This window comes from Gymnodraco acuticeps, unplaced genomic scaffold, assembly GCF_902827175.1.
Source record: "Gymnodraco acuticeps unplaced genomic scaffold, fGymAcu1.1, whole genome shotgun sequence".
Classification (NCBI taxonomy): domain Eukaryota; kingdom Metazoa; phylum Chordata; class Actinopteri; order Perciformes; family Bathydraconidae; genus Gymnodraco; species Gymnodraco acuticeps.
Window position 1 is genome coordinate 308,278 of NW_022991348.1, and position 24,019 is coordinate 332,296.

Genomic DNA, 24,019 nt, shown 5'->3' on the forward strand with positions numbered 1-24,019 from the left:
TGTCACAGCGTTGCCTCCGGGGCCGAGTAGGAATACTAACAGCATAGTTTAACAGCTGCAACTCTGTGCTGGTTAAATGGAGACTAGTACTTAATTGCATCAGGGAAAAACCATAATCCAGGTGGAAAACCACGACACCGTCATATTTAACTGTCTTTTTATGTAAAAATAATATGAGTTTTAATAAAAATGTGGGAGTTTTGCATCAATATCATGTGAGAAAAAAATATTGGAGTGAATAGCTAATTTACGTATAGCTGGAAGATTAGTTGATGCATTAATTAATTGTAATATAATCAAAATAACATATTTGTAACGCATGTCATGCAGAAATATCACAAAAAGGTGCTTTTCACCGGTGCATAATATACAAAATTAAATATATGTTGCTTTTGTCTGACAAAACAAGACATTTAGAGATACGACCTTGGTCTTTGAGAAACTGCTGTGGACTTATTTTAATATTTTCTGACATTTTTCAGACCTAATGATGAATTAATAGTGAAAATAATCATTACATGCCGCCTTCCTGCTGTACTCAACCGATGCATATTGGAACAAGGCTAATGGTTGTACATACTCTACAACAGGGGTACTCAAACTTTTTTGTTAAAGGTCCACTTGTGAATTTTATACAAGGTCAATGGTCCGGATCAATGCCGGAGCGGAGCAACGAAACTGAAATTAAGAAGCAGTTTCGGCGCGCTATGCATGTACTTTGGTCACGAGGTTTTAAAGTGCTATATAAATAAAGTTGGATTGGATTGGATTAATCTACCTTATTTGGGGGCCCCCTTCTGGTCCAAGCACTTGCCTGTCGGTAAACGGCGCCCCTGTATACACACAGACATTCAATACATACATACATACATACATACATACATACATACATACATACATACATACATACATACATACATACATACATACATACATACATACATACATACATACAGTATCATGGCTTGAACTAGTGGGAGAAATGGCACTGTTTGTCTGTAGCCAATGCCTTGAACCTCGGCAAAAATGGCATTAGAAGCATTAGAAAGTCAAGGTAAACTTGTGGTTAACTTAAATGCGTGTGACACTCGCGCACACAAGTAAATATATGCACGTTCATTCTCAGAACGCCTCAGACACAAGACAATATACATTAAAGGGGACCTATCATGCAAAATGCACTTTGTGATGTATTTTATACTTAAATATGTGTCCGCGGTGCGTCGGGGAACTCACGCAGCGTCAGAAAATAAAACCCGCTCTCTTTTCCTCCGTAGGCTACCCAAATCTTTTAAAAACAGGGGTACAACGAGCAGATACAGATTTGCTGCCAATCTGACGTCAAATCGGCAGCGGACCCACAGAAAATTGCTATCAGAAACAATGCCTGACGCGTTTTGAACGTGTTTTGGACGTAATCTCGTCTTTGTTTACATTAGCATCGCTAACACTCAGAGCTAACCTGTACTGGAGAGCACGTGTTTAAAAAGCAGGAAATCAAAAAAGGAACTCACCTTGTGATAAACCCGCAAGAGAAAAAGCATTTGAGATCCATACTGTTTCAGAAATACTCCTTGATGTGGATAAGAACAGGATGGCGTTTTATTACAACAGAATTTAACTTTATCTCCGGTAGAATTCTGATCAGGCATTAGCTCCGCCTCCTCTTTTTTTTTCAAGCTAAGGACCCAAAATCCGCATTTCTCTAACAGGGTATGAGCAGTATGAGGCATGGCTAAAATGGGTGAACTGTTCACAGACCTATATTTGTATAGGTATGGCCCTACAATATATTTTTTCCAATATAGCATAATAGGTCCACTTTAATTTACATCAGAATCTTTTTTTTTTCTTTTTCTTTTTTTTTAATAATGGGACACAGGGTTCGGTCCGGATTGATTTGCAGTTCGGTCCGGATCCGGAGTTTGAGAAGCCCTGCTCTACAAGAAGGCTGAATATTTGTCAAATGCTGCGCTTCTAACACAGAATCGTAGACATACCTGCAGAACGTGAAACCTATGCTAGAAAAGTAGCTGGTTTATTTGCAAAATTCAGCATTCAACATCCTCTGTCTTTGAGCGAAACCACGAGCCTCTACCCACTGCAGGACTTCAGTTTTGACCTCTGACCTCTATACAGGAGGACAGAGGAGGGATAATTGCTGAATGCGAGCCATTACAGCGGCCCTCTGTTGAAGCCTAAATCATCTGATTGCTCACTTTTCTCTCAAGATCGCAGCAATTCTCCTCCAGCTAGAACAAACAAGTCAGATATTTCTTTCTATCCTGTATTTCTTGTCAACTCCGTCGCCCTGGGGTCATTTTAATCCCGTCCAGATTGACATGTAGTGTTTCATGCAATTTTCAACTTGCACACCTAGGATCTGTATTACAAGGGGCCATAAAAACCAGGGGCAGGCGGGCGGGCTGGATGGATTAGATTACATGATTGACGATCCCTGTGGGGAAATTAGATTTGTGCAGTAGGAGAAGTGATAGGATCCAGCAGGGGAAGAGGAGAAACAGAATCAAAACTCACAGAAAGAATTGAAAATGAGCAATGAAGGTGAGTTTTGCTGCTTTGCACTGTTTGTAGAGGCTTGCCAGTTCTGTGGGTGTCGGTGTGTGTTACATTCATGTGGGTGAGTCCCACCGCCACATGACTCAGATATGCTTGAGCAACGTTGAATTTCCCATCTTACCTGGTACTAATGCTGTCCAGAGAGAGCTGGTGAATCTATCTCCTTGCACCCACTACATGTGAATCAGCTCTCTTCAAGCTCTTCTGGTTATATAACGTCTGAAAATCCTCCGTTTATCCTATTTTCACAGATACCTCGGTAAAGACGATGTGGCCGAGGCCTCCCTGAGCAAGGCCCAGCAGGAGGGGGGCAGCGTCCGATTGGTCACCAAGGAAGCCTTCTTCACCAAGAGGAAGTCATTGGCATCAGAGAAACCACCTGCTTCAGAGAGGTAGTTGAAGGGTGGATGTCCTCAGGTCTTAAAGAGTCTTAAAGAGGTATATCAGTATGTAGTGTCTCTACTTTAAAGAGTCCTCTCCTGCTGATGTTCAGGTGTATATCAGTATGTAGAGTCTCTACTTTAAAGAGTCCTCTCCTGCTGATGTTCAGGTGTATATCAGTATGTAGTGTCTCTACTTTAAAGAGTCCTCTCCTGCTGATGTTCAGGTGTATATCAGTATGCAGTGTCTCTACTTTAAAGAGTCCTCTCCTGCTGATGTTCAGGTGTATATCAGTATGCAGTGTCTCTACTTTAAAGAGTCCTCTCCTGCTGATGTTCAGGTGTATATCAGTATGTAGTGTCTCTACTTTAAAGAGTCCTCTCCTGCTGATGTTCAGGTGTATATCAGTATGCAGTGTCTCTACTTTAAAGAGTCCTCTCCTGCTGATGTTCAGGTGTATATCAGTATGTAGTGTCTCTACTTTAAAGAGTCCTCTCCTGCTGATGTTCAGGTGTATATCAGTATGGAGTGTCTCTACTTTAAAGAGTCCTCTCCTGCTGATGTTCAGGTGTATATCAGTATGTAGTGTCTCTACTTTAAAGAGTCCTCTCCTGCTGATGTTCAGGTGTATATCAGTATGTAGTGTCTCTACTTTAAAGAGTCCTCTCCTGCTGATGTTCAGGTGTATATCAGTATGTAGTGTCTCTACTTTAAAGAGTCCTCTCCTGCTGATGTTCAGGTGTATATCAGTATGCAGTGTCTCTACTTTAAAGAGTCCTCTCCTGCTGATGTTCAGGTGTATATCAGTATGTAGTGTCTCTACTTTAAAGAGTCCTCTCCTGCTGATGTTCAGGTGTATATCAGTATGCAGTGTCTCTACTGGGACATGTCTCCATGCTTTAATGTTCAAAAAGCTCTTTATTTTTCTTTATATTACATATCTTACAACAACTAAAGGCTGTACACTATTCCTATATCCTGTTATTGATTAATTACAAGTGCAAAATCCTCACATACATCAACATGTAATCTCGTGCAGCCTTGTTAGTGTTTTCTAACGACGATGCCTCTACATGTAGATGCTTTGCTTCATCTTCTCTGTATTTTCATTTTCCTCTCCTTAGCTGTCTCCATGGAGATCTGTGTGTGCCTTGCGGGAGGGAAGCACAAAGGCCTCTCATTGCATGTTAGTACAGTAAATATAGACCATAATACAATCTACTCAGTTAGAAGCAAGCAGCTCACCCCAATATCACTATGGAAACCTGCCGCAAACACACACTCTTTTTCACATGTACACCGTAATGTCTTTGATATACCATGAAGTCATGAAAGGATCACATTTAGGTAGGGATGAGTACCGAGCCCCGGGGCTGAATTATTAAAGACCGTGGTACCGTTAAGCTCCGACGTTATCGGTATTTTTATCGGTACTGGGAACATCTAAAAAATGTCATATGTATTATAGCTACACAAACATTATATTGCAGTTTTAGTGTCGCCAACTCTAATACGCAAAAAGACTGCAAAATGTGATTATTTTTAGTATTTTCAATCTTTCCAATCCAGACGAGAGATCTCTCCCCCCCAGGGGCGGCGGGTGCTGGAGGCTAGGGAAGGCTAAGCAGTCCCAAATATTTGTGTCACTGCATCCTGGTAAAATACAAATATAATGTATAATGTCTGTCTTTGACATTAGCGCTGCTAGCCACCTGTGCCCTGTGTGCTACGAAGCCAGTTCAACAGACCCTGGATATGTTTGAGTTATCTTCACTAACCCTAACAAACGAGATCTCGCTAAGCGGTCCTACAGCGCTGGTTATCAACTCGGTAAATCAAGCCAGGGTTTCTCTCTCCAGCTGAGAGCGCGTTCACGTGAAAGGGGCGGGGTTAGCTACATTTGACCAATCACAAACAGGGACAAGTGTACTGACAGCGCAGCGTCATACTTCATTAATGAAAAGTAAACTAATATTAGACAAATATGAGCTTTAAACATCCATGATGACTTAAACATATAATCCAGGATACAAGCCACAGAGTTGCTGCAAGGTGAATACAGAACAACTGGTTAAAAAATAACTACCGAGTGTTTGAAAGCGTATAGTTTCATGATACTGCCCCTAAGACACGAGTGGATCTGACTTTAATTACATTTGACTCGAGTGATTCGTCAACATAATGTGTTGCTTAAAATAATACTTCTGCATACAGTCTGTGACACTGTGAGTGTTGCACGGCCAGATACGGCTGGAGAAGCTGACTCAGATAAGGAAATATATGATATAGTATGATATTATATGATCGATGATCTGATTGATGATGTAATATGAATGATAAGTGCGACACGTCGGCGTCTTCTCTGCATACGGCAGTTTAAACTGTATTTCCTTTATCCTATAATATGACTTGAGAGATTTAAACTCCGCACACTGAGTTGATCTCTTTTCTATAGACGCCGGAGGCGGGCAGCGTCAGGTAAAAAAAGTGATTTAGCCTTCCCAAACCTGAGCCTCACGCGCCGCCTATGCTCTCCCCCGTCTGTGTGCGAGGGGGCGGGGCAGTTTACACACACGCGGCTGCTACATGCAGCAACACACACACACACACTGCGGAGATGGCGGAGAGAACGCTCTCCGAGGTGGTTAAACTTTACCCGTCTCGATGCTCGTTACCAAAAGCGCAATAAGAGTTTAGCATGTAAGGGCGGTAACACGAGGAATTTGTCTAAACATTTATCAAAAGTGCTCCACATCCAGACGGAGGAATGCACCGGGTTCCACTGTCTTTCTAGCAGCTCTGTAGCCCCGCCCCCATCCACGAGTAACGTTTCCACGTCAGGTGTTATGTATGCTAGCAGCAACACACGGAGTTAACTACATTACACAAGCATGGGTTAATGATTAGAGGAAACCGAGTTATTTATTTTGTTAAAGTTTCAGCTATTCTGTCATCACATTATTTAATACGGTTTGTTAAAACACTGTTGTTTCTTTTGATGTGAAATATTATTTATTTAATTTAAATAAAAAGCAATGTTAGTTTTGTTCACAATTTATTTAGTTAATTTATTAAAAAAAAATCTCCAAAAGAACCGATAAGAGTACCGTTAAAAGACCGGATCGATAAGCGGTATCGATAAAAGTAGTAGTACCGTTAAAACCTTAACGATACCCATCCCTACATTTGGGTCTTATTATAGGTCTTATTATACATGTTCGTGCCACTAATGGAATAACAAAAGTATCTCTAAAAATATGAAATTACATTTTTAACAAAAGCTAAGCGGCTGAGATGGGTTTTCTCCGCAGGGTGGCTGGCGTCTCCCTTAGGGATAAGGTGAGAAGTTCAGTCATCCGGGAGGGACTCGGAGTTGAGCCGCTCCTCCTTCGCGTCTCCTTGAGGTGGTTCGGGCACCTAGTTAGGATGCCACCTGGGCGCCTCCCTAGGGAGGTGTTCCAGGCACGTCCAGCTGGGAAGAGACCAAGGGGTAGACCTAGGACCAGGTGGAGGGATTATATCTCTTCGCTGGCCTGGGAGCGCCTTGGGACCCCCCAGTCAGAGCTGGTTGATGTCGCCAGGGAAAGGAACGTTTGGGGCTCTCTGCTGGAACTGCTACCCCCGCGACTCGACCACGGATAAGCGGGAGAGGATGGATGGATGGATGGACAAAAGCTAACATTGCTTTTGAGCTAACATAACAACAACGTGGAAAGAAAACATGTTTTTTCCAAATATTGCGTGTGTTTTTAGCTGAAGAATACATATATGTATATTTTTTAAAGGCTAACATTGATGTCTAACAACAGAAACATAAATTGTATATGTTGTTTAGCATAAGACTGTATTTCTCTAAATACTTGTCCAGTTAACGTGCTAAGAGAATTGATTTGCATACGATTAAATTCCCCATTCAAATTGAGGATGATTTTAATTTGAAGGGTGATGATGATATAAAATATGACGGCAGACAATCAAAGCCTCTTCGTAAAACTCCTATAGAGGACTTAATAGTAAAAACGGCATATTTTAAAATGCAACATTGTTCCATTTCATCTGCTGTGGTGGGCTCTCTGTCCACAGGAAGACACAAATTAAATTGTATAAAACATAATCTTCCTCTCCACTGATTGACAGCGCTCCTCTCTCTTGCCTTTGGTTTCGTACGAAGCGTAAGAGACAAGCTTGAAGGTAAACACTCTGGCATGTTGCGTGATTTCTGGGGTCATACACCTCACTCTGCCGTGTAGAGCTGTCAACTTCCTTTGTGCATACATGCATTTTAATTACTTTGAAGCTCAATGTAAAGGACATATCATAACCCTCTAATATGCATACTCCTTGATAATGCATTCATTAGTAGCACACCGTGTATTCCTGGGTTACACTTCTTCTCTAAAGTACCGTGTTTCCACCGTTCTCAGTGTGGGCTCACCAGTAAAAAGTCTATTTCCGTCCCCCCTTCATCTGCTAGATGTTGCTGGCACAGCATTGTCTCTTGGTACTTCCAATTTCTGTATCTTCTCAACTTTGAAGCGGCAAGGTTCCTCTTTGTGAGGGTGTTTTTTTCTTCTCCATTTCAATGATTAAATCTCACTCTGTAGTGCTGTGTCTCTGGCTCTTTGTTCCTCTCTCTGTCAGTCTGCATTGTAAACCATGGGGAAAGAGAATTTGGTCCATCTGTCCTCTCCAATGTGGCTCGAGCACCCTGCCGGGACAACATGGCAGACGCCCAAACCCGCTGTCCTCTGCCAAAAGGACACACACACACACTTGAAATGTTCTGCAGATGCATCACCATCATGTATATATGCACACAGTATGGAGACACTTCCCACACACCAGCCATATGTCCAACAACTCTGCAGCTGCAGCACAAAATTGCATGAATCCGTTCTGAATTGTGTTTACTGCTCTTCTAATGTTGAAAGAACTGAGCTCTGTATTGAATCTGGATGTCGGCGTGCAGGAGGATGTATACCGCACGGGTCAAGGTAACTTCCCTTTGAAGTGAGGTGTGCAAAGGGCGGAAATCTGCAGCAGCCAAGTGAAGAATAGATTGCACGGACTGAATCCATTTATAAATCAAAATCAAAATATTCCTAAAAACCCAATTTCCTGTAAATACATTTGAGTATTTACTAGCCTTCTCCTGAATTAAATCATACCTACAGTCCTGTTAGGATTTGCATATCTTAACATATTTAATGCTTAAGTATTAGCATTTATACTGGACTGAGCTATCATGGATTATATTTTTTTCCATATAAGAAACTTTGTCTACATTTTGTGACGACCCCTAGGCCTTCGGGTGTTTCTCAATGTCGAGTAAAGCTGCTCCAGAGCCACTATTTCAAGCATACTACGTCATCGAGTGCTGCCGAAGTGCTGTTCCAATGTCCAGGATACTTGGAATTCTACCGAGCCCGGCGTACTTCGTTTGGAGAAATTTCGAGGCTGCACATGTGTAGACTCCGCGATCTAAAAATCCCCACAATGCTTTGCGCACGGACCAATTTCCCCAAATCTGTGGTGGAAAATGTAAGGCGGGGCCTCTCGTATGACGCACACCTGCTCGCCTGTTCCGAACGCCAGGAAGTATTCTTGCTTCACTTCTGAAACAAGATGCTCGGAAGACATGTACAAGCGTACTCGACATTGAGACACCCTCAGTCTCTCTCTCCTCTTGGCTCGGCTGGACCTTGGTTTGTGTGTCTTTGCTTTATATACTGATACACGTTCACACACTAATAATAATAATACATTTTATTTCTATAGCGCTTTTCTTGAACCCAAAGACGCTTTACATTTGGGAGGGAGGGTAGACAAACAAAAACAAAGCCACAAAGAAACAAAACAGAAAAGCAGTCAGGAGGAAGTTGGTTGAGAGGGGGGGGGGGCTTATGGATACAGAGTTGAAGAGGTGGGTTTTGAGGCGGGACTGGAACAGGGTGAGGGACTCAGACTCACGGAGGTCTTGGGGGAGGGAGTTCCAGAGCTTCGGGGCTGCCACAGAGAAGGCTCTGTCCCCAAAGCTCCGGAGTTTGGCCTTGGGGATGGAAAGCAAACCGGCTGAGGTGGATCTAAGGGACCGGGGTGGTTGGTAGAGGATGAGGAGGTCAGTGAGGTAGGGGGGGGGGGGTTAGATGGTGGAGGGCTTTGAAAGTGAGGACCAGGAGTTTGTAGTGGTACAAACTACACACATTAAGATGGACTTTTATTAATCCCTCGTGGGGAAATTGTTTCTCTGCATTTGACCCATCCTAGTGTTAGGAGCAGTGTGCTGCCATTTTGAACGGCACCGGGGAGCAGTGGGGAACGGTGCCTTGCTCAGGGACACCTCGGTAGCACTTGGTCTTGCCGGGACTTGAACTGGTTTTACTGATTAACTGACTTCATAATTAACTTAGTTTCCTTAAATAAATATACTTTAATTGGATATGAAGGATGTTTGGTCTCCTGTTGTTGTCCGTCCTTGAGCCAGGGCGTGACAAAGTATATCTCTTCACACTCGCATATCCACCCTGATCATTATCCATCACACATCCTCTGTTTTATTTATTTGATTTGTTGCATTGTCTTGTTTATGTTTCTTATGCTGGTGTTAGGTATTGTGTATCTTGTTTTTTATGTGTTTGTACGGCGACCTTGAGAGCCTTGAAATGCGCCTATATAAAATAAATGAATTATTATTATTATTAAAGTATATTTTTGTCAGAATTTACTTGGATCATCTTCTCACATTACATTTTCCAATAAATAGTTGTTTTTCTCTTAAAGCAAACTTGACACCTTGTCCTTTTTCACAATGTTTAACACTTTAAATGGTAGCAGATCAGATAAACAAGTATAATATCCAGATTGAAACCAACTAACTAATGATTTGTATCTGTTTTAGAGCATCAGTGTCTGTTTTTACATTTCTTGTGTGCTGTAGATGTCTTACCCATGTCTTGTATGCATTTTGGAGGATGCTATGGATGTATCACGGTTGGAATAATGTGGGATAATGAAGTTAAATCAATCTTGAATCTTACATTTGAAACTTCTTGACACCGAATACATTTTTATCCACTCGCCGTTTTCTTTCTTATGAAGCATTTACTCCTGAGTCTCTGTAATACATTTCTTGAATCTTATTTTTTTAACGTATACATTTCTTCCTCCTCTGCAGCCCGGTCAGCGAGTCCTGTGAATAATGTGGGATAATTGAGTTAAATCAGTCTTGAATGATACATTTTAAACGAATACATTCTGGACACTTTATCCACTCGCCCAAATTGTGGCAGATCAAATAAATAAGTATGTTATCATTTATGCTATTTAATCGTCAGTGTAAGTTATGTCTTATATGTATTTTGGATAATTTTACAGAAGTTGCACCGTTAGAAAATCCAAATATCCTTGAACGTGGGCTTGTAAAAAATGTTAAAGCTTACCTTTTAACTTACTGACATTCTGGATTATATTTATTTCCACACCACATTAATTTCTATTCTTGACACACTGAGGATTTCACTGAGTATAACTTTCTTCCTCTGTGTGTCTCAGCAGCGCAGTCAGTGAGTCCTGTGAGACGATGGAGGATCAGCCGCCCTCAGAGTCAGGTTTCCTGCAGGCCGTGGACAGTGACGGCGTCCCTCTGTGTCTCTCCTGCCAGCAGCACTGCTCCACCACCGGGGGGGCCTGGGACACCCGCTTCTGCAGCCACAAGTACAGTAACACTCAACACATGCAGTTTAGAAACAAGATTAACCTTTGTGTGTTGTCTTCCTGTCAGAGATGGCAAAAGTACACACGTCCTTTACTCAAGTAGAAGTACAGATACTCGTGTTTAAAAATACTCTGGTAAAAGCAGAAGTTCTGACTCTTTACTCAAGTGAAAGTACAGAGGCTTTGAAATGTACTTCAGTAAAAAGTACCCATAACTAGCAGCTGTTTTAAAGAGTACCTGACCTCCCTTTATATTAATAGAACAATAATGTCATTGTTAGCTAATGAATGTTTCCATGCTGAACAACGGCAACATGACAACGTTTCCATTGGTCCCTCTTCTATAGAGAAGACCAGGAAATGATGGATACACGGATCGTGTTCAAATCAATAGGCACGCAATGACTCTAAAGAATAATGATCACGCATCAAACACACATTCAGACTAAAGGAACCAGCTGTTTGGGAAATGAGAGAAGTAGAAAGTACAGGTATTTGAGTTCAACATGTAAGAAGTAGAAAGTACAGGTATTTGAGTTCAACATGTAAGAAGTAGAAAGTACAGGTATTTGTGTTCAACATGTAAGAAGTAGAAAGTACAGGTATTTGAGTTCAACATGTAAGAAGTAGAAAGTACAGGTATTTGTGTTCAACATGTAAGAAGTAGAAAGTACAGGTATTTGAGTTCAACATGTAAGAAGTAGAAAGTACAGGTATTTGAGTTCAACATGTAAGAAGTAGAAAGTACAGGTATTTGAGTTCAACATGTAAGAAGTAGAAAGTACAGGTATTTGGGTTCAACATGTAAGAAGTAGAAAGTACAGGTATTTGGGTTCAACATGTGAGAAGTAGAAAGTACAGGTATTTGAGTTCAACATGTAAGAAGTAGAAAGTACAGGTATTTGGGTTCAACATGTGAGAAGTAGAAAGTACAGGTATTTGAGTTCAACATGTAAGAAGTAGAAAGTACAGGTATTTGACTTCAACATGTAAGAAGTAGAAAGTACAGGTATTTGTGTTCAACATGTAAGAAGTAGAAAGTACAGGTATTTGAGTTCAACATGTAAGAAGTAGAAAGTACAGGTATTTGAGTTCAACATGTAAGAAGTAGAAAGTACAGGTATTTGAGTTCAACATGTAAGAAGTAGAAAGTACAGGTATTTGAGTTCAACATGTAAGAAGTAGAAAGTACAGGTATTTGAGTTCAACATGTAAGAAGTAGAAAGTACAGGTATTTGAGTTCAACATGTAAGAAGTAGAAAGTACAGGTATTTGTGTTCAACATGTAAGAAGTAGAAAGTACAGGTATTTGTGTTCAACATGTAAGAAGTAGAAAGTACAGGTATTTGAGTTCAACATGTAAGAAGTAGAAAGTACAGGTATTTGAGTTCAACATGTAAGAAGTAGAAAGTACAGGTATTTGAGTTCAACATGTAAGAAGTAGAAAGTACAGGTATTTGGGTTCAACATAAGAAGTAGAAAGTACAGGTATTTGGGTTCAACATGTGAGAAGTAGAAAGTACAGGTATTTGAGTTCAACATGTAAGAAGTAGAAAGTACAGGTATTTGGGTTCAACATGTAAGAAGTAGAAAGTACAGGTATTTGAGTTCAACATGTAAGAAGTAGAAAGTACAGGTATTTGGGTTCAACATGTGAGAAGTAGAAAGTACAGGTATTTGAGTTCAACATGTAAGAAGTAGAAAGTACAAGTATTTGTGTTCAACATGTAAGAAGTAGAAAGTACAGGTATTTGAGTTCAACATGTAAGAAGTAGAAAGTACAGGTATTTGAGTTCAACATGTAAGAAGTAGAAAGTACAGGTATTTGTGTTCAACATGTAAGAAGTAGAAAGTACAGGTATTTGAGTTCAACATGTAAGAAGTAGAAAGTACAGGTATTTGAGTTCAACATGTAAGAAGTAGAAAGTACAGGTATTTGAGTTCAACATGTAAGAAGTAGAAAGTACAGGTATTTGAGTTCAACATGTAAGAAGTAGAAAGTACAGGTATTTGAGTTCAACATGTAAGAAGTAGAAAGTACAGGTATTTGTGTTTAAAATGTAAGAAGTAGAAAGTACAGGTATTTGGGTTCAAAGTGTAAGAAGTAAAAGTAAAAAGTCGTAGTGGAGTAAAGTACTGATACCAGAAACATGTACTTGAGTACAGTTACAAAGTATTTGTACTCCACTACTTCCCACCTCTACTCCCTGTGAACTCTGGCAGGTTAAATAACCTCTTATCCCGACACATAAGAAACCAGAGGACATCAGGAGGATTAAGATCCACATAAATTATAGTGTGCATGTATCTGTTCTTAGATGCTTAAGTCTTTACTTGGAGCAGCAGACGGGATTCCTGCACAAAGTGAAATGAATGCCCTCATTAGGGATCAATCAAAAAGCATATTAAATGAACTTTGAAATTGTTTGCCATTGCTTCAACTTCCCAGTGCCGACTGTCCTTTGTGACAAAGCCCACCCATCTGCTAAATTAAATCAAACTCCGGGCTTTTATGCAAAACAAAATGATAAACTATAATGTGGATTTCACCTTGATGATTTACTTACAGTTTTTTGATGAATGCAATATAGCTTTTGACTGAACTACAACTCTGATTTTATAATAGCCCTCTTGCTAATCTTTTCAACGATCAATTCAATGCATTTTAACACTAAAATATGAATGATATTTCTAAAGAAGTCTCTGGATGTGTTGTTGTCCCTGAGCCAGACACTGCTCACTCACACTGTCACCTTGAATAAGACCGCCTACATTTTAAGTGAAAAAACGTCCTTTTCTTTAAGTAGAAATGCAATTTCCGTAAGTGGTTTTCAAGAGCTGAATCCAGGTCATTGAGTCAAGGCGAGATCCTTCCCTCCTCTATACCTGTATTTGATCGAAACACAATGCAGCCTTTCAGCCGACTCATAAGAGACAACAACATCTCTTCCTCACAGAATAAAGGAACTATTTTTGTTCTAAGTATTGTTGGGGAAATACTCTTCCAATATTATGTTTGAAAAATATCTCTCGTCCCCGGCTTGAGCTTCAATCTCAGGATCCATGTGTTTCTGATCCTCTCCAGAATGGAAGTAGTCATCACATACAGAGATTAGATTAGAATCTTTAATGACCACACAGCCAGGCTGGTGGAATTCGTGTTCAGTGCAGAGTATTACAGCTTGTTCCATACAATTCAACAGACAATAAACAGTACAACACACAGCACAGGGCAAAGACATATCATAACATAAAGTTCAAGGTGTGGTGGATTGTTATTGTTCATTGGGGTTATTTAGAGTCCATTTAGTGTCCGTATTGCAAAGGGGAAAAAGCTGTTTTTGAAGCGGGCGGTTTTGGCGGACAGTGACCTGTAGCGCCTCCCTGAGGGCAGAAGTTGGAAGACATGGTGACCTGGGTGGGAGGGGTCAGAAAGGATTTTCTTTGCCCTTGTGACATCAACTAGTTCCTGAACAGTGTCCTTCACATGCTGATATCCAAGAGAGGGAGTTACACAGTCACAAGATGGAGGAATACCGGTTCTTGTAGGAAATCATACATCCTGTCATGAACAAAATACTGAGTTTTTTCTCAAAATCTGAAAATTCTTAATTTTTCTCAAAATTCTTACTTTTTCTCAAAATCTCTAAATTCGTTATTTTTCCTCAAAATTCTGACTTTTTCTGAATACTTAAAATGTGTAATAATCCCTGGTCCCCGTCTTGAGCTTCAATCTCAGGATCCATGTGTTTGTGATCCTCTCCAGAATGGAAGGAGTCATCACATACAGAGCATCAAGTAGTTCCTGAACAGTGTCCTTCACATGCTGATATCCAAGAGAGGGAGTTACACAGTCACAAGATGGAGGAATAGAAAGCAGTATTCAATGTTTACTTCAGATTAGCTCCACGTCAGAAATGAGCATGCTTGTCATATGTCTATCTCCATAGAGGCTGAATCATCATGTTAATCACATAGCTATCACATGCCTCAAACAGTCCTGATGCTCTTCTAGGTAATCACACATCCTGTCATGAACACAGCTACAGTTGGGATGCCTTTGTTATCATGTGGACTCTGACATTGGAAGAGGACATTCAGTATTTTCCCAACAAGTTTTAAGGCAGATTATTTTTGTTTTGCCCACAGGTGCCAGGAGGAGTTCCAGTTGCGCTCCAGCCAGACGTACATGCGCTCTCGTGTGCTGGAGGCGGAAAAGGGCGTCTGTCAGCACTGCGGCCTCCAAGCACACGAGTTGTTCCTCAAAGTACGGGACGCCCCGCCCGACCGGCGCAAGGAAATGCTGGAGAGCACTTGGCTCGCGCAGATGTCACTCAAACAGGTGGAGGAATTGCTATTTTATTACAGATGTTTCAAAGGAATCCATGTTTGTTTTCTGCAGTTCATTGGCAGTGCTTACTAAGCAAGTAAACGCCTCGTTAGAGCTGAGTACAAATGGATTAGCATCAAAATACACTTGAAGAATGGAAGTTTCTGGAACAAGTGTGTTTGGGATTTTAGCCTTTGCAGACCCTTTACATCAGAGGTCACCAAGGGCCAAAATTAATCCAAGAGACACTTATATATAATTAATTAATATGTTCACTTTGTTGAAAAAATAATCTTTTTTTTATAAGCCATGTGGGACTTCTCGCTTGTAACCTCTCGAACAGGGGGGTCAAACTCAATTTCATCGCGGGCCACACTCGCATAAAGGTTGCACTCAAACTGTAACTATATAAATATATAATATATATATATAAAATAATGTATTATATTACATTATTGGCTCTGAATTGGATTATTATCGGATAGGATAATAACGTATTAATTAACTACGTCTGAAAGCAGAAGTCCAGGGCAAATAATGGCAAGTCTCTTCAGTGCGCACATCACAAAATGAGATGCATTGTGGGACATGTAGTTTATGGGCAACCTGCTTCTGTAAAGTGGCATGTAACCGTATAATAAAGTATTATATTCTTTGCAAGCTCTTGCGGGGCCACATCAAATGAAGTTGCGGGCCGGATTTGGCCCCCGGGCCTTGAGTTTGAGACCCCTGATCTAGAATAAGAAAACGTTAAGCAATCGAGACATGAATGATAATCCTCATCACAGCTTATGAAATATAAAACAATTCAAACAGCCATCATACCTTGGCACATCGGTCTGATAGTCCACTGTGCGTCCTCTCTGCATGGAGTTACTACTGAGGCCTGTTGACGGTTAGGAAGCCACAATTTACTGTCCACTTGTAGTTTACAATGTATTGCTGTATTTGTTGAAAAATAAACATATTATTAATAATTAATTCCCCCTCTTGCGTATCCATTTTAAGGCATAGTATAAAGAACCCAAGAACGTAAACATTTGTCATTGTGAGGATCCAGGAATAGCTGTTCTTTTGTATTTACTCAAATCGAGTCTGTCTACACAGTGGAAAGTACAAACAATTGAGTGTAACTGTCTCAGGAACATGAGTACCTCCCCCTTACAACACTCACACACACACACACACACACACACACACACACACACACACACACACACCACACACCACACACACACACACACACACACACACACAGGTTGAACTGCCCTCCAAGGGGCCAGCTCCCAGTAAATGGATTGCTGGGCACATTGATTTTTTTTTTTTCCAGTGCCAGACCTCGACCAGTAAGCCTGTTTGATTTGGTTGGCTGTTATCCTGCAAAGCCAGCCCTCCCCCCTCCTCCTCCTTACACACACACACACACACACACACACACACACACACACACACACACACACACACACACACACACACACACACTCTTCCCAGTGCCGGCGGCAGTAGCAGCATCAGCGCCGATCGATGCAAGCTTTAGAGGAAACAAACTCAGCCAAATGATAAGACGGCGCAGTGGTGGAGGAGCCTCGAGATTATAGGCTCATTCTTTTGGTTCATACCGGGGGTTCGTGTGTGTGTGTGTGTGTGTGTGTGTGTGTGTGTGTGTGTGTGTGTGTGTGTGTGTGTGTGTGTGTGTGTGTGTGTGTGTGGGTGTGTGTGTGTGTGTGTGTGTGTGTGTGTGTGTGTGTGTTGTGTGTGTGTGTGTGTGTGTGTGTGTGTGTGTGTGTGTGTGTGTGTGTGTGTGTGTGGTGTGTGTGTGTGTGTGTGTGTGTGTGTGTGTGTGTGTGTGTGTGTGTGTGTGTGTGTGTGTGTGTGTGTGTGTGTGTGTGTGTGTGTGTGTGTGTGTGTGTACGTACCTTAGGGTGTCTTTCAGTGTGTGCCAGTATGTGTATAACAGAATTCAGCCATGTGTGTGTTGGTATTTTGGTGTGTGTGGATTTGCTGTATTTATTATGGCCTTTAGGTGCCTGTCAGCAGAATCTAGTTGTGTGTAGTAGTGCAGCGAGGTGCATGGTTTTGGCACAAAAGCAGGTTCAATTGAATGGAGAGTGTGTGTTTGAGTGTGTGTTTGAGACGTGAACTCGCCCCTGTGAGACGGCCTGTTCTTTAAATCTGTTGGGATCAATTCCAGCTCGCTGCCTTAATGTCGGCAGAGTAGCACTCAAAGCACCAAAATGGATTTTTCTCCCTCAACTCTTCCCACCAGGCTTCTCTCCTCCTCTGTTTCTAATTCTCTCAATCATCTTCTACCTTTCCTCTTGCCTACTCTCTTCTAGTCTGTGTTCATTATTATACTATTTCTGTCTTTCCCTATTGTCTCCGTTTCTTTTCAGGATACAAAAGACACACCAACAAGCTAAATACTTCAAGTTGCAGGTCGATTTGTTCCCAGGGTTCAGTGATTTAGTCCTGTAAAGATACGATCCAGGTCCTAAGAAGGTCTTGAGCCTAAAGTTATTTTTTTGGTCTACATCTGATCGGGGATCCATAACATAAGGTCAGAGTTCACCGTCATTCATTCGGTGCACTATCAAAACGTATTTTCTTCACAATCATACAGCATTTTTATCTGAGGTCTTATTATTTCCTGTTGTGGATTCCTGCCACTTGTACACCTCGCTGTCATGTTCACTCCTTGAGGCTTATTTGTTTTTATCACCTCATGTTGGAGCGCACTGCAGAGGTTCCCCTGCGGTGCGAGACATTTGTTTAATATTTTCTGTCTGTTTGTGGATGAGAGCAGGTGCTGTAAAATAACAATTTAGGTCACTTTTTTAAAGATTAATTCAACGTTATTGTCGAGTACTGAGACAACAAACTGCACTTTCTAACTAGAGTATATTTTCTGATGTATAAGGAACAACTAGTCAGATATAAACATTATAAGCAGTTAACATTAAAGCATGGAAACACGTCACAGTAGAGGCAAAAAATACAAATATAAAACCTTAAAATTAGATTAATCGGGCCACTTTAATATGTGAATCATATCTCACCTGCATATCAGTAAAACAATGAGAGCAACTAGTTGTTTTCTCCACATTTTGCAACCATAGACATTGATATAAAACCCCAAAAATGTAGTACAGGTAAATGAATAGTGTGCAGGTAAAGACATCACATCAGTTAACAAAAAAAAAGGGACTTTAGTATAGATAAAAACTCTGGGAGGGCCACCGTTGTTGTCTCTTTAGTACAGTATGAGGAAAACCTCGAAGGAGTGTGTGTACCGAGGCGCTCACTGTTAAACTGTGTGTGTGTGTGTGTGTGTGTGTGTGTGTGTGTGTGTGTGTGTGTGTGCAGCTGAACGTGATGATCCGCGCCCCGGTCGAAGGGGATTTCTGGCAGGTGGACCACATCCGGCCGGTGTACAGCGGAGGAGGGCAGTGCTCTCTGGAAAACCTGCAGACTCTTTGCACCGTCTGCCACAAAGCGGTACGTGCACCCTCTGCATCGCTGCACCCATAACACCCGCTTTCAGAGCCACGAGGCTTAAAGGGGCAAAAGCAAGCTGTCTAACATTAAGGTGCCCCAGCAGGATGGACCTCTCCTTTATCCCCGTAAAGAAAGAAAAGCCTCATCACTCATGTTGAGGATTATGTGTGATGGCAGTAATGGTCAAACGCATTGATCAAAAGTCATACCATCCTTCACAAAGCTATATATTGCCAGTAATAACATCACATGTGCCTGTGTGACATATTGATATATAGCCCTCAGGAACATCTTCCTCCTTGAGCTTTTCCAGTCGATATTTCATAATCACAGACAATCCACCTCTTAAAAAACAGAAGTGATTGGTTTCAGAATAAGTCTCATTGTAACCTCAAATGTGCTTTACTTTCACGCCAGCATGCGTTGCTGTCCGAGTGGGCGTCAGGTTGGAAGGAAGCGCTTCACATGTGGAGAGCTGCGCGTACCGATAAGAGGAGTCTCTCCATGTTTATGCCACCACTCAGACACTTTAATCTAGAGATGCTCGATATATTGATCGCACTTTTCTCTTCAGATTTAACCTCTTACATCATGTTTCATGTCCCCCCCTCCACAGAGGACGGCTCAGCAAGCCAAAGAACGGAGCCAGGAGAAAAAGAGCGTTGCAGCCTCCAAGGTTGCATCAGACATCAGCAGGTTCTTCTTCAGGAAATGAGACTGTAAGGGCTTTCTGACAGCGAGGATGAAGATGCATCATGATCTTTCAATGGCAACATTCACATTTAAGTATTAGCAACGCCATTCACTGACAGATTAGAATAAAAAGGCCGGATTCCTTCAAATCCCTTCTTCAATTTCTGATGAAATGCTGCACCTGTGGAGATTTACTGTAAAAACTATGAAGACTGCATTAAATGCTAATTCAGCTCCGCTCTCGCCCCCGAAACGTCACCCGTGCGCTACTGTCTGATTTATTACGGCCCCATTTCACTCGAGGCTGAAATGGAGCAGGTTGTTTAGAGAGCTATTTTAAGATTGTGCAAACTTAGTGAAAAGTAGCAGGTGACAAAAAAAAATGGGGGCTTTGTGATTTAAACTAGAAAAACACAACGTCCTCATTCGCGCCCTCAACATGTGGTGCCTCTTCCTTTTTGGAAGATGGATGAACGCTCCCTGTTGAAATAAAAAGTCTATTTCCATCTTGTTTAATGTCTTCTTCTTGCTCTGTTCCTCCGTTGCTTTTTAAAACGGTTTTAACCACAAGCTAGGAAATCGTTTTATCGCCTCGAGTCAGGAACATTATTGCCCATGTCCACGCATCTCCCTCCTCTTCAGCTGTGCTTGATGATCTGAACAGTGCTAAAGTCAGTCAGGAGGGCTATGTTTAGAGAGATGGAGAGCAGAGTTACTATGGAAACAAGGCTTCAGGTTCAGCGATGTCGGGAATATTGAATCTCTCCTTGTGTGAGAGTTATACAATGAGCCAGACAGACATCAGAAACTCCAATCAATATCAGCAGGCTCCTGTAAAAACGAGGCGGTCACATTCCTCCGCAGCACAACTCCACTTCGCGGATGTCGTCATATCACGATTTGTCCGTCTGTCAGCCGTGTCAAACCCCAAACTCAGCAAATTCGGGAAAGTTTTCAAATGTTCTGGCAGCCCAAACTTCTCTCAGCCTATCGGAGCGCCGCGTGTAAGGCACAGCTTGAAACTTTTGTGTGTGTGTGTGTGTGTGTGTGTTCCCTTCGGCGGCTCTAGGTCTCCACTTAATAAGACCGTTGTTCCTCTCCTGTCCAAACAGACAAGCTTTGTGAGTAATGAACATCTCCCAGGCAGCTTTCCAACAACAGCAGGTTTCAGTGTCAGTCCCTCTCAGCAGCCAATGACTCTGATCTGCTGTTTTATTACACCCAAAAGGTGTGTGTGCATGTGTAGGGAAAGTAGTGTGTGTATAATGGCAGTGTGTGTTTGTCAGATGGAGCCATAATGAGCCAGAGCGCCCAGATGAAGACGTCTCATGTTCTTCCCAGAGGGGCTGCTGGGTAAAGAGCAGCGCTGCAGCCGCGTGACACTGTTTGCATTAGACAACCTATCAGCCCAGAGGTAAAACATTACCTCCGCAGGTGATGACAGTAATAAAGATGGACTCAAACACAGGCGGACGACCGTTGAGGTTTGCGTGTTTGTTCTCCGTCCAACACACCCCTACGCTCCCATCTTTCTTTATAGCATCAGAGCAAAAACTCACTGTTTTTTATGCTGCTGCAACACAAACATTTCCCAAATTCGGATCAATAAAGTATCTATCTGTCTGTCTGTCTGTCTGTCTGTCTGTCTGTCTGTCTGTCTGTCTGTCTGTCTGTCTGTCTGTCTGTCTGTCTGTCTGTCTGTCTGTCTGTCTGTCTGTCTGTCTGTCTGTCTGTCTGTCTGTCTGTCTGTCTGTCTGTCTGTCTGTCTGTCTGTCTGTCTGTCTGTCTGTCTGTCTGTCTGTCTGTCTGTCTGTCTGTCTGTCTGTCTGTCTGTCTGTCTGTCTGTCTGTCTGTCTGTCTGTGTCTCTGTCTGTCTGTCTGTCTGTCTGTCTGTCTCTCTGTCTGTCTGTCTGTCCGTCCGTCTGTCTGTCTGTCTGTCTGTCTGTCTGTCTGTCTGTCTGTCTGTCTGTGTGTCTGTGTGTCTCTCTGTCTGTCTCTCTGTCTGTCTGTCTGTCTGTCTGTCTGTCTGTCTGTCTGTCTGTCTGTCTGTCTGTCTGTCTGTTGTGTCTCTCTGTCTGTCTCTCTGTCTGTCTGTCTGTCTGTCTGTCTGTCTGTCTGTCTGTCTGTCTGTCTGTCTGTCTGTCTGTCTGTCTGTCTGTCTGTCCGTCTATCTATCTATCTGTCTGTCTGTCTCTCTGTCTGTCTCTCTGTCTGTCTGTCCGTCTGTCTGTCCGTCCGTCTGTCTGTCTGTCTGTCTGTCCGTCCGTCTATCTATCTATCTCTCTGTCTGTCTCTCTGTCTGTCTGTCTGTCTGTCTGTCTGTCTGTCTGTCTCTCTGTCTGTCTCTCTGTCCGTCTGTCTGTCTGTCTGTCTGTCTCTCTGTCCGTCCGTCCGTCTGTCTGTCTCTCTGTCCGTCCGTCTGTCTATACTGCTGAGACCTTTCAACAAGTTACATAGCAACACAGTAACCTCTAAACCTCACATGGCTAAAATCGTTGCAGAGCAAATGTCTAGCGGAAATAATGACATGTAGTTAGAAATTCAGAGAGTAGCAGCGGATAAAAGACAATAGGAAACGCCATCTGAAGAAAATCTGAAGCTTAAAACACTCAATTCGTCGTCTTTTGAGTAACATTTGTAAAAACTAGATCTTAAAACTATGCTGTTCAAACATTAAATGTACAATTTTAACAGGTTATTGATGTCTTCTCATATCGTTGGTTTCAGTCCATACACAGACATAAAAAAATAACAAAATGACCATTCGCAGTTTAACGTATTACTGATTAAATGAATGCTAACATGTGAGTTGCCACAGAGTTTCTCAATGTGGGTCAGAGGCCCTCCAGGGGCCCTGTTCGGGGCACCTTGGGTTCTACAGCAAATTGAGAAATAGATTAATATCCCTCAAACTCCAATTCCATAGGAGTTTCTCTAATTACCTTCATTACATTATGTGTAATAATGATTTTTGTAATTGTACTTTTCGTTTCATTATTCCCCTCCCTATAGGATTTGGGGGAAAACTGCGTCTTTTTAGGACTCTCTGACATGAAAGTGTCTGAGAAGCTCTTCCAACTTGACAGTAAAGCATACAAATCATTCATAATTCAATCGTGATTTGCATTCAGACAGCAAGGCGTACTATTTGGCGCCATTCCATTGGTTATTCCATTTCAGCCTCGCCTGCCCCCATAATCTACTTTGGCCTTTTCAGCTGAAGGAAGCGCTTCTACAAACCCAATCTTGTGTGACAGGTGTGATGGAGACGGGCCAATAAAAGCCTGCACAGCGCTCTGCGTGCGGCCGCCAGCTCTCCAATCCGAGACTGAATCCTGCTGTGGTTTGATTCCTGGCTGCCATAGTCTCCACTGTGATCCCTCTGTGTCTCTGACCCTCCCTGCCCTTCAGCAAGGGAAAGGAAACAGACACTCGGGAGGTCGAACCCCGCTGCTCTCCCTTCAGGAGTGAAAAACAGCCCGAGCACCTCTGATATTCTGTCATTTGGTGGAATGTGCACTGCAGAACCTCATTATAGAAAAGAAATGGACCTGCAGTCAGCCCTCTGCGGCGTGGTGTTAAAACATCCAGAGAGCGTGTATTCTAAAAGGCTGCACCCGTCTAATTGAAGTCGCGAGTCGGCGCTTAGGAAGCAATTCTTGGCTTTAAACAGCCACAGCCGACGAGAAGCTTTTGTCTTTATTGTCATATTATCTCTTGGGATGGTGATGAGATGATTAATCATTTCCTGCTGCAGAAACTGCTCGCAGAAAGCTGGCACGGCTCGGCAGAGCGCGACGCCCTGGGTGGAGGAAAACGGTATTATGGCCCAGGTAATTGGTGGAGGACCATCACTCATAAGCGATCTAATTAATGTCATTAAAACACCCTCTCTGGTTGCGCTTTCAAAATGGGCTTATCCATCCTGATGAGTGTCATGCACGCAAATGATATTCTGGGAGAAACTGCGGCAGAAGCGAGTAACAGAAAAGTCGACAGTGCGATGTAAACAGTGGCCGGCTATTTCCTAATGTCATTCAGCCTGGTAGGGGGGTGCAGCGGTGAAAGGATGCTTTGTCATTGCTCAGCTTGAGGTGGCTTTTGTCAAGTCCAAATTCTATTTATTCAAGATGGCTCCCTGGTCGTCTCCCAACATGCATGGCATGCTGCGGATTAGGACCAAAAACGCAATCAATTCACCCAGCAGGAGATCAGGGGAAATAACAGATAAGGTTCTTAGCATAATTCATACAGTCCCCAATCTGGCTAGGATTAATGTATGTCTTTGCTGCAGCTCGCTCTCATTTGTATGTTGCAGCTCGTGTGGGGCTAAATTGGCTCTTCATGTGGCCCATTACAATCAGGCTTTGTTTGGAAAGGCCCCTGTGAGGACTGGATCTGACCACATCGTTTTACACATGTCGCTAATGCAATTTAGATCTGATGTAATTGCATTTATATTTAATTACTATTAAGAGTGGTTTAACAGCAGGTTTTGTCAGCATATTCATGGCTGTGAAAAACAAAAAATGCCATGTATTGAATATAATAAAGGTCTCAAATGCAAAACATGTATGCAGCTTTGGCTAAATATACATTAAAATGTCACAAAGGTGTCCTGGTGGCACTTAGCATCAGAAGAAGAAAGCCACAGTGGGCTACGGTGTTACCGCTCACCCCTTTTATGTGCGCTGTGTTCAGATGATTGAGGTTAAAAATGGAAGGCTGGACAAAATGCCCTCCAACGAGTTTCCTTTTCATGAGCCTTTAAAGACATCTTTTCATCTCCAATGTTATTTTGCCGCCATTGATCAGCCATCTCTCATA

At 42.2% G+C, this 24,019-nt stretch overlaps 1 protein-coding gene across 1 annotated transcript in view; it reads left to right on the forward strand.

Moving 5' to 3' along the window:
- zranb3 (zinc finger, RAN-binding domain containing 3) overlaps positions 1-19,698 on the forward strand; it is a gene marked incomplete in the record, with an annotated part of 52,375 nt that extends 32,677 nt beyond the window's left edge. Inside the window, 4 exon segments of the mRNA XM_034240596.1 lie at positions 10,516-10,674; positions 14,824-15,016; positions 18,368-18,499; positions 19,116-19,698. Of these exon segments, the coding sequence (XP_034096487.1) occupies positions 10,516-10,674; positions 14,824-15,016; positions 18,368-18,499; positions 19,116-19,214 (583 nt within the window).
- Between the last annotated feature and the right edge of the window lie 4,321 nt (positions 19,699-24,019).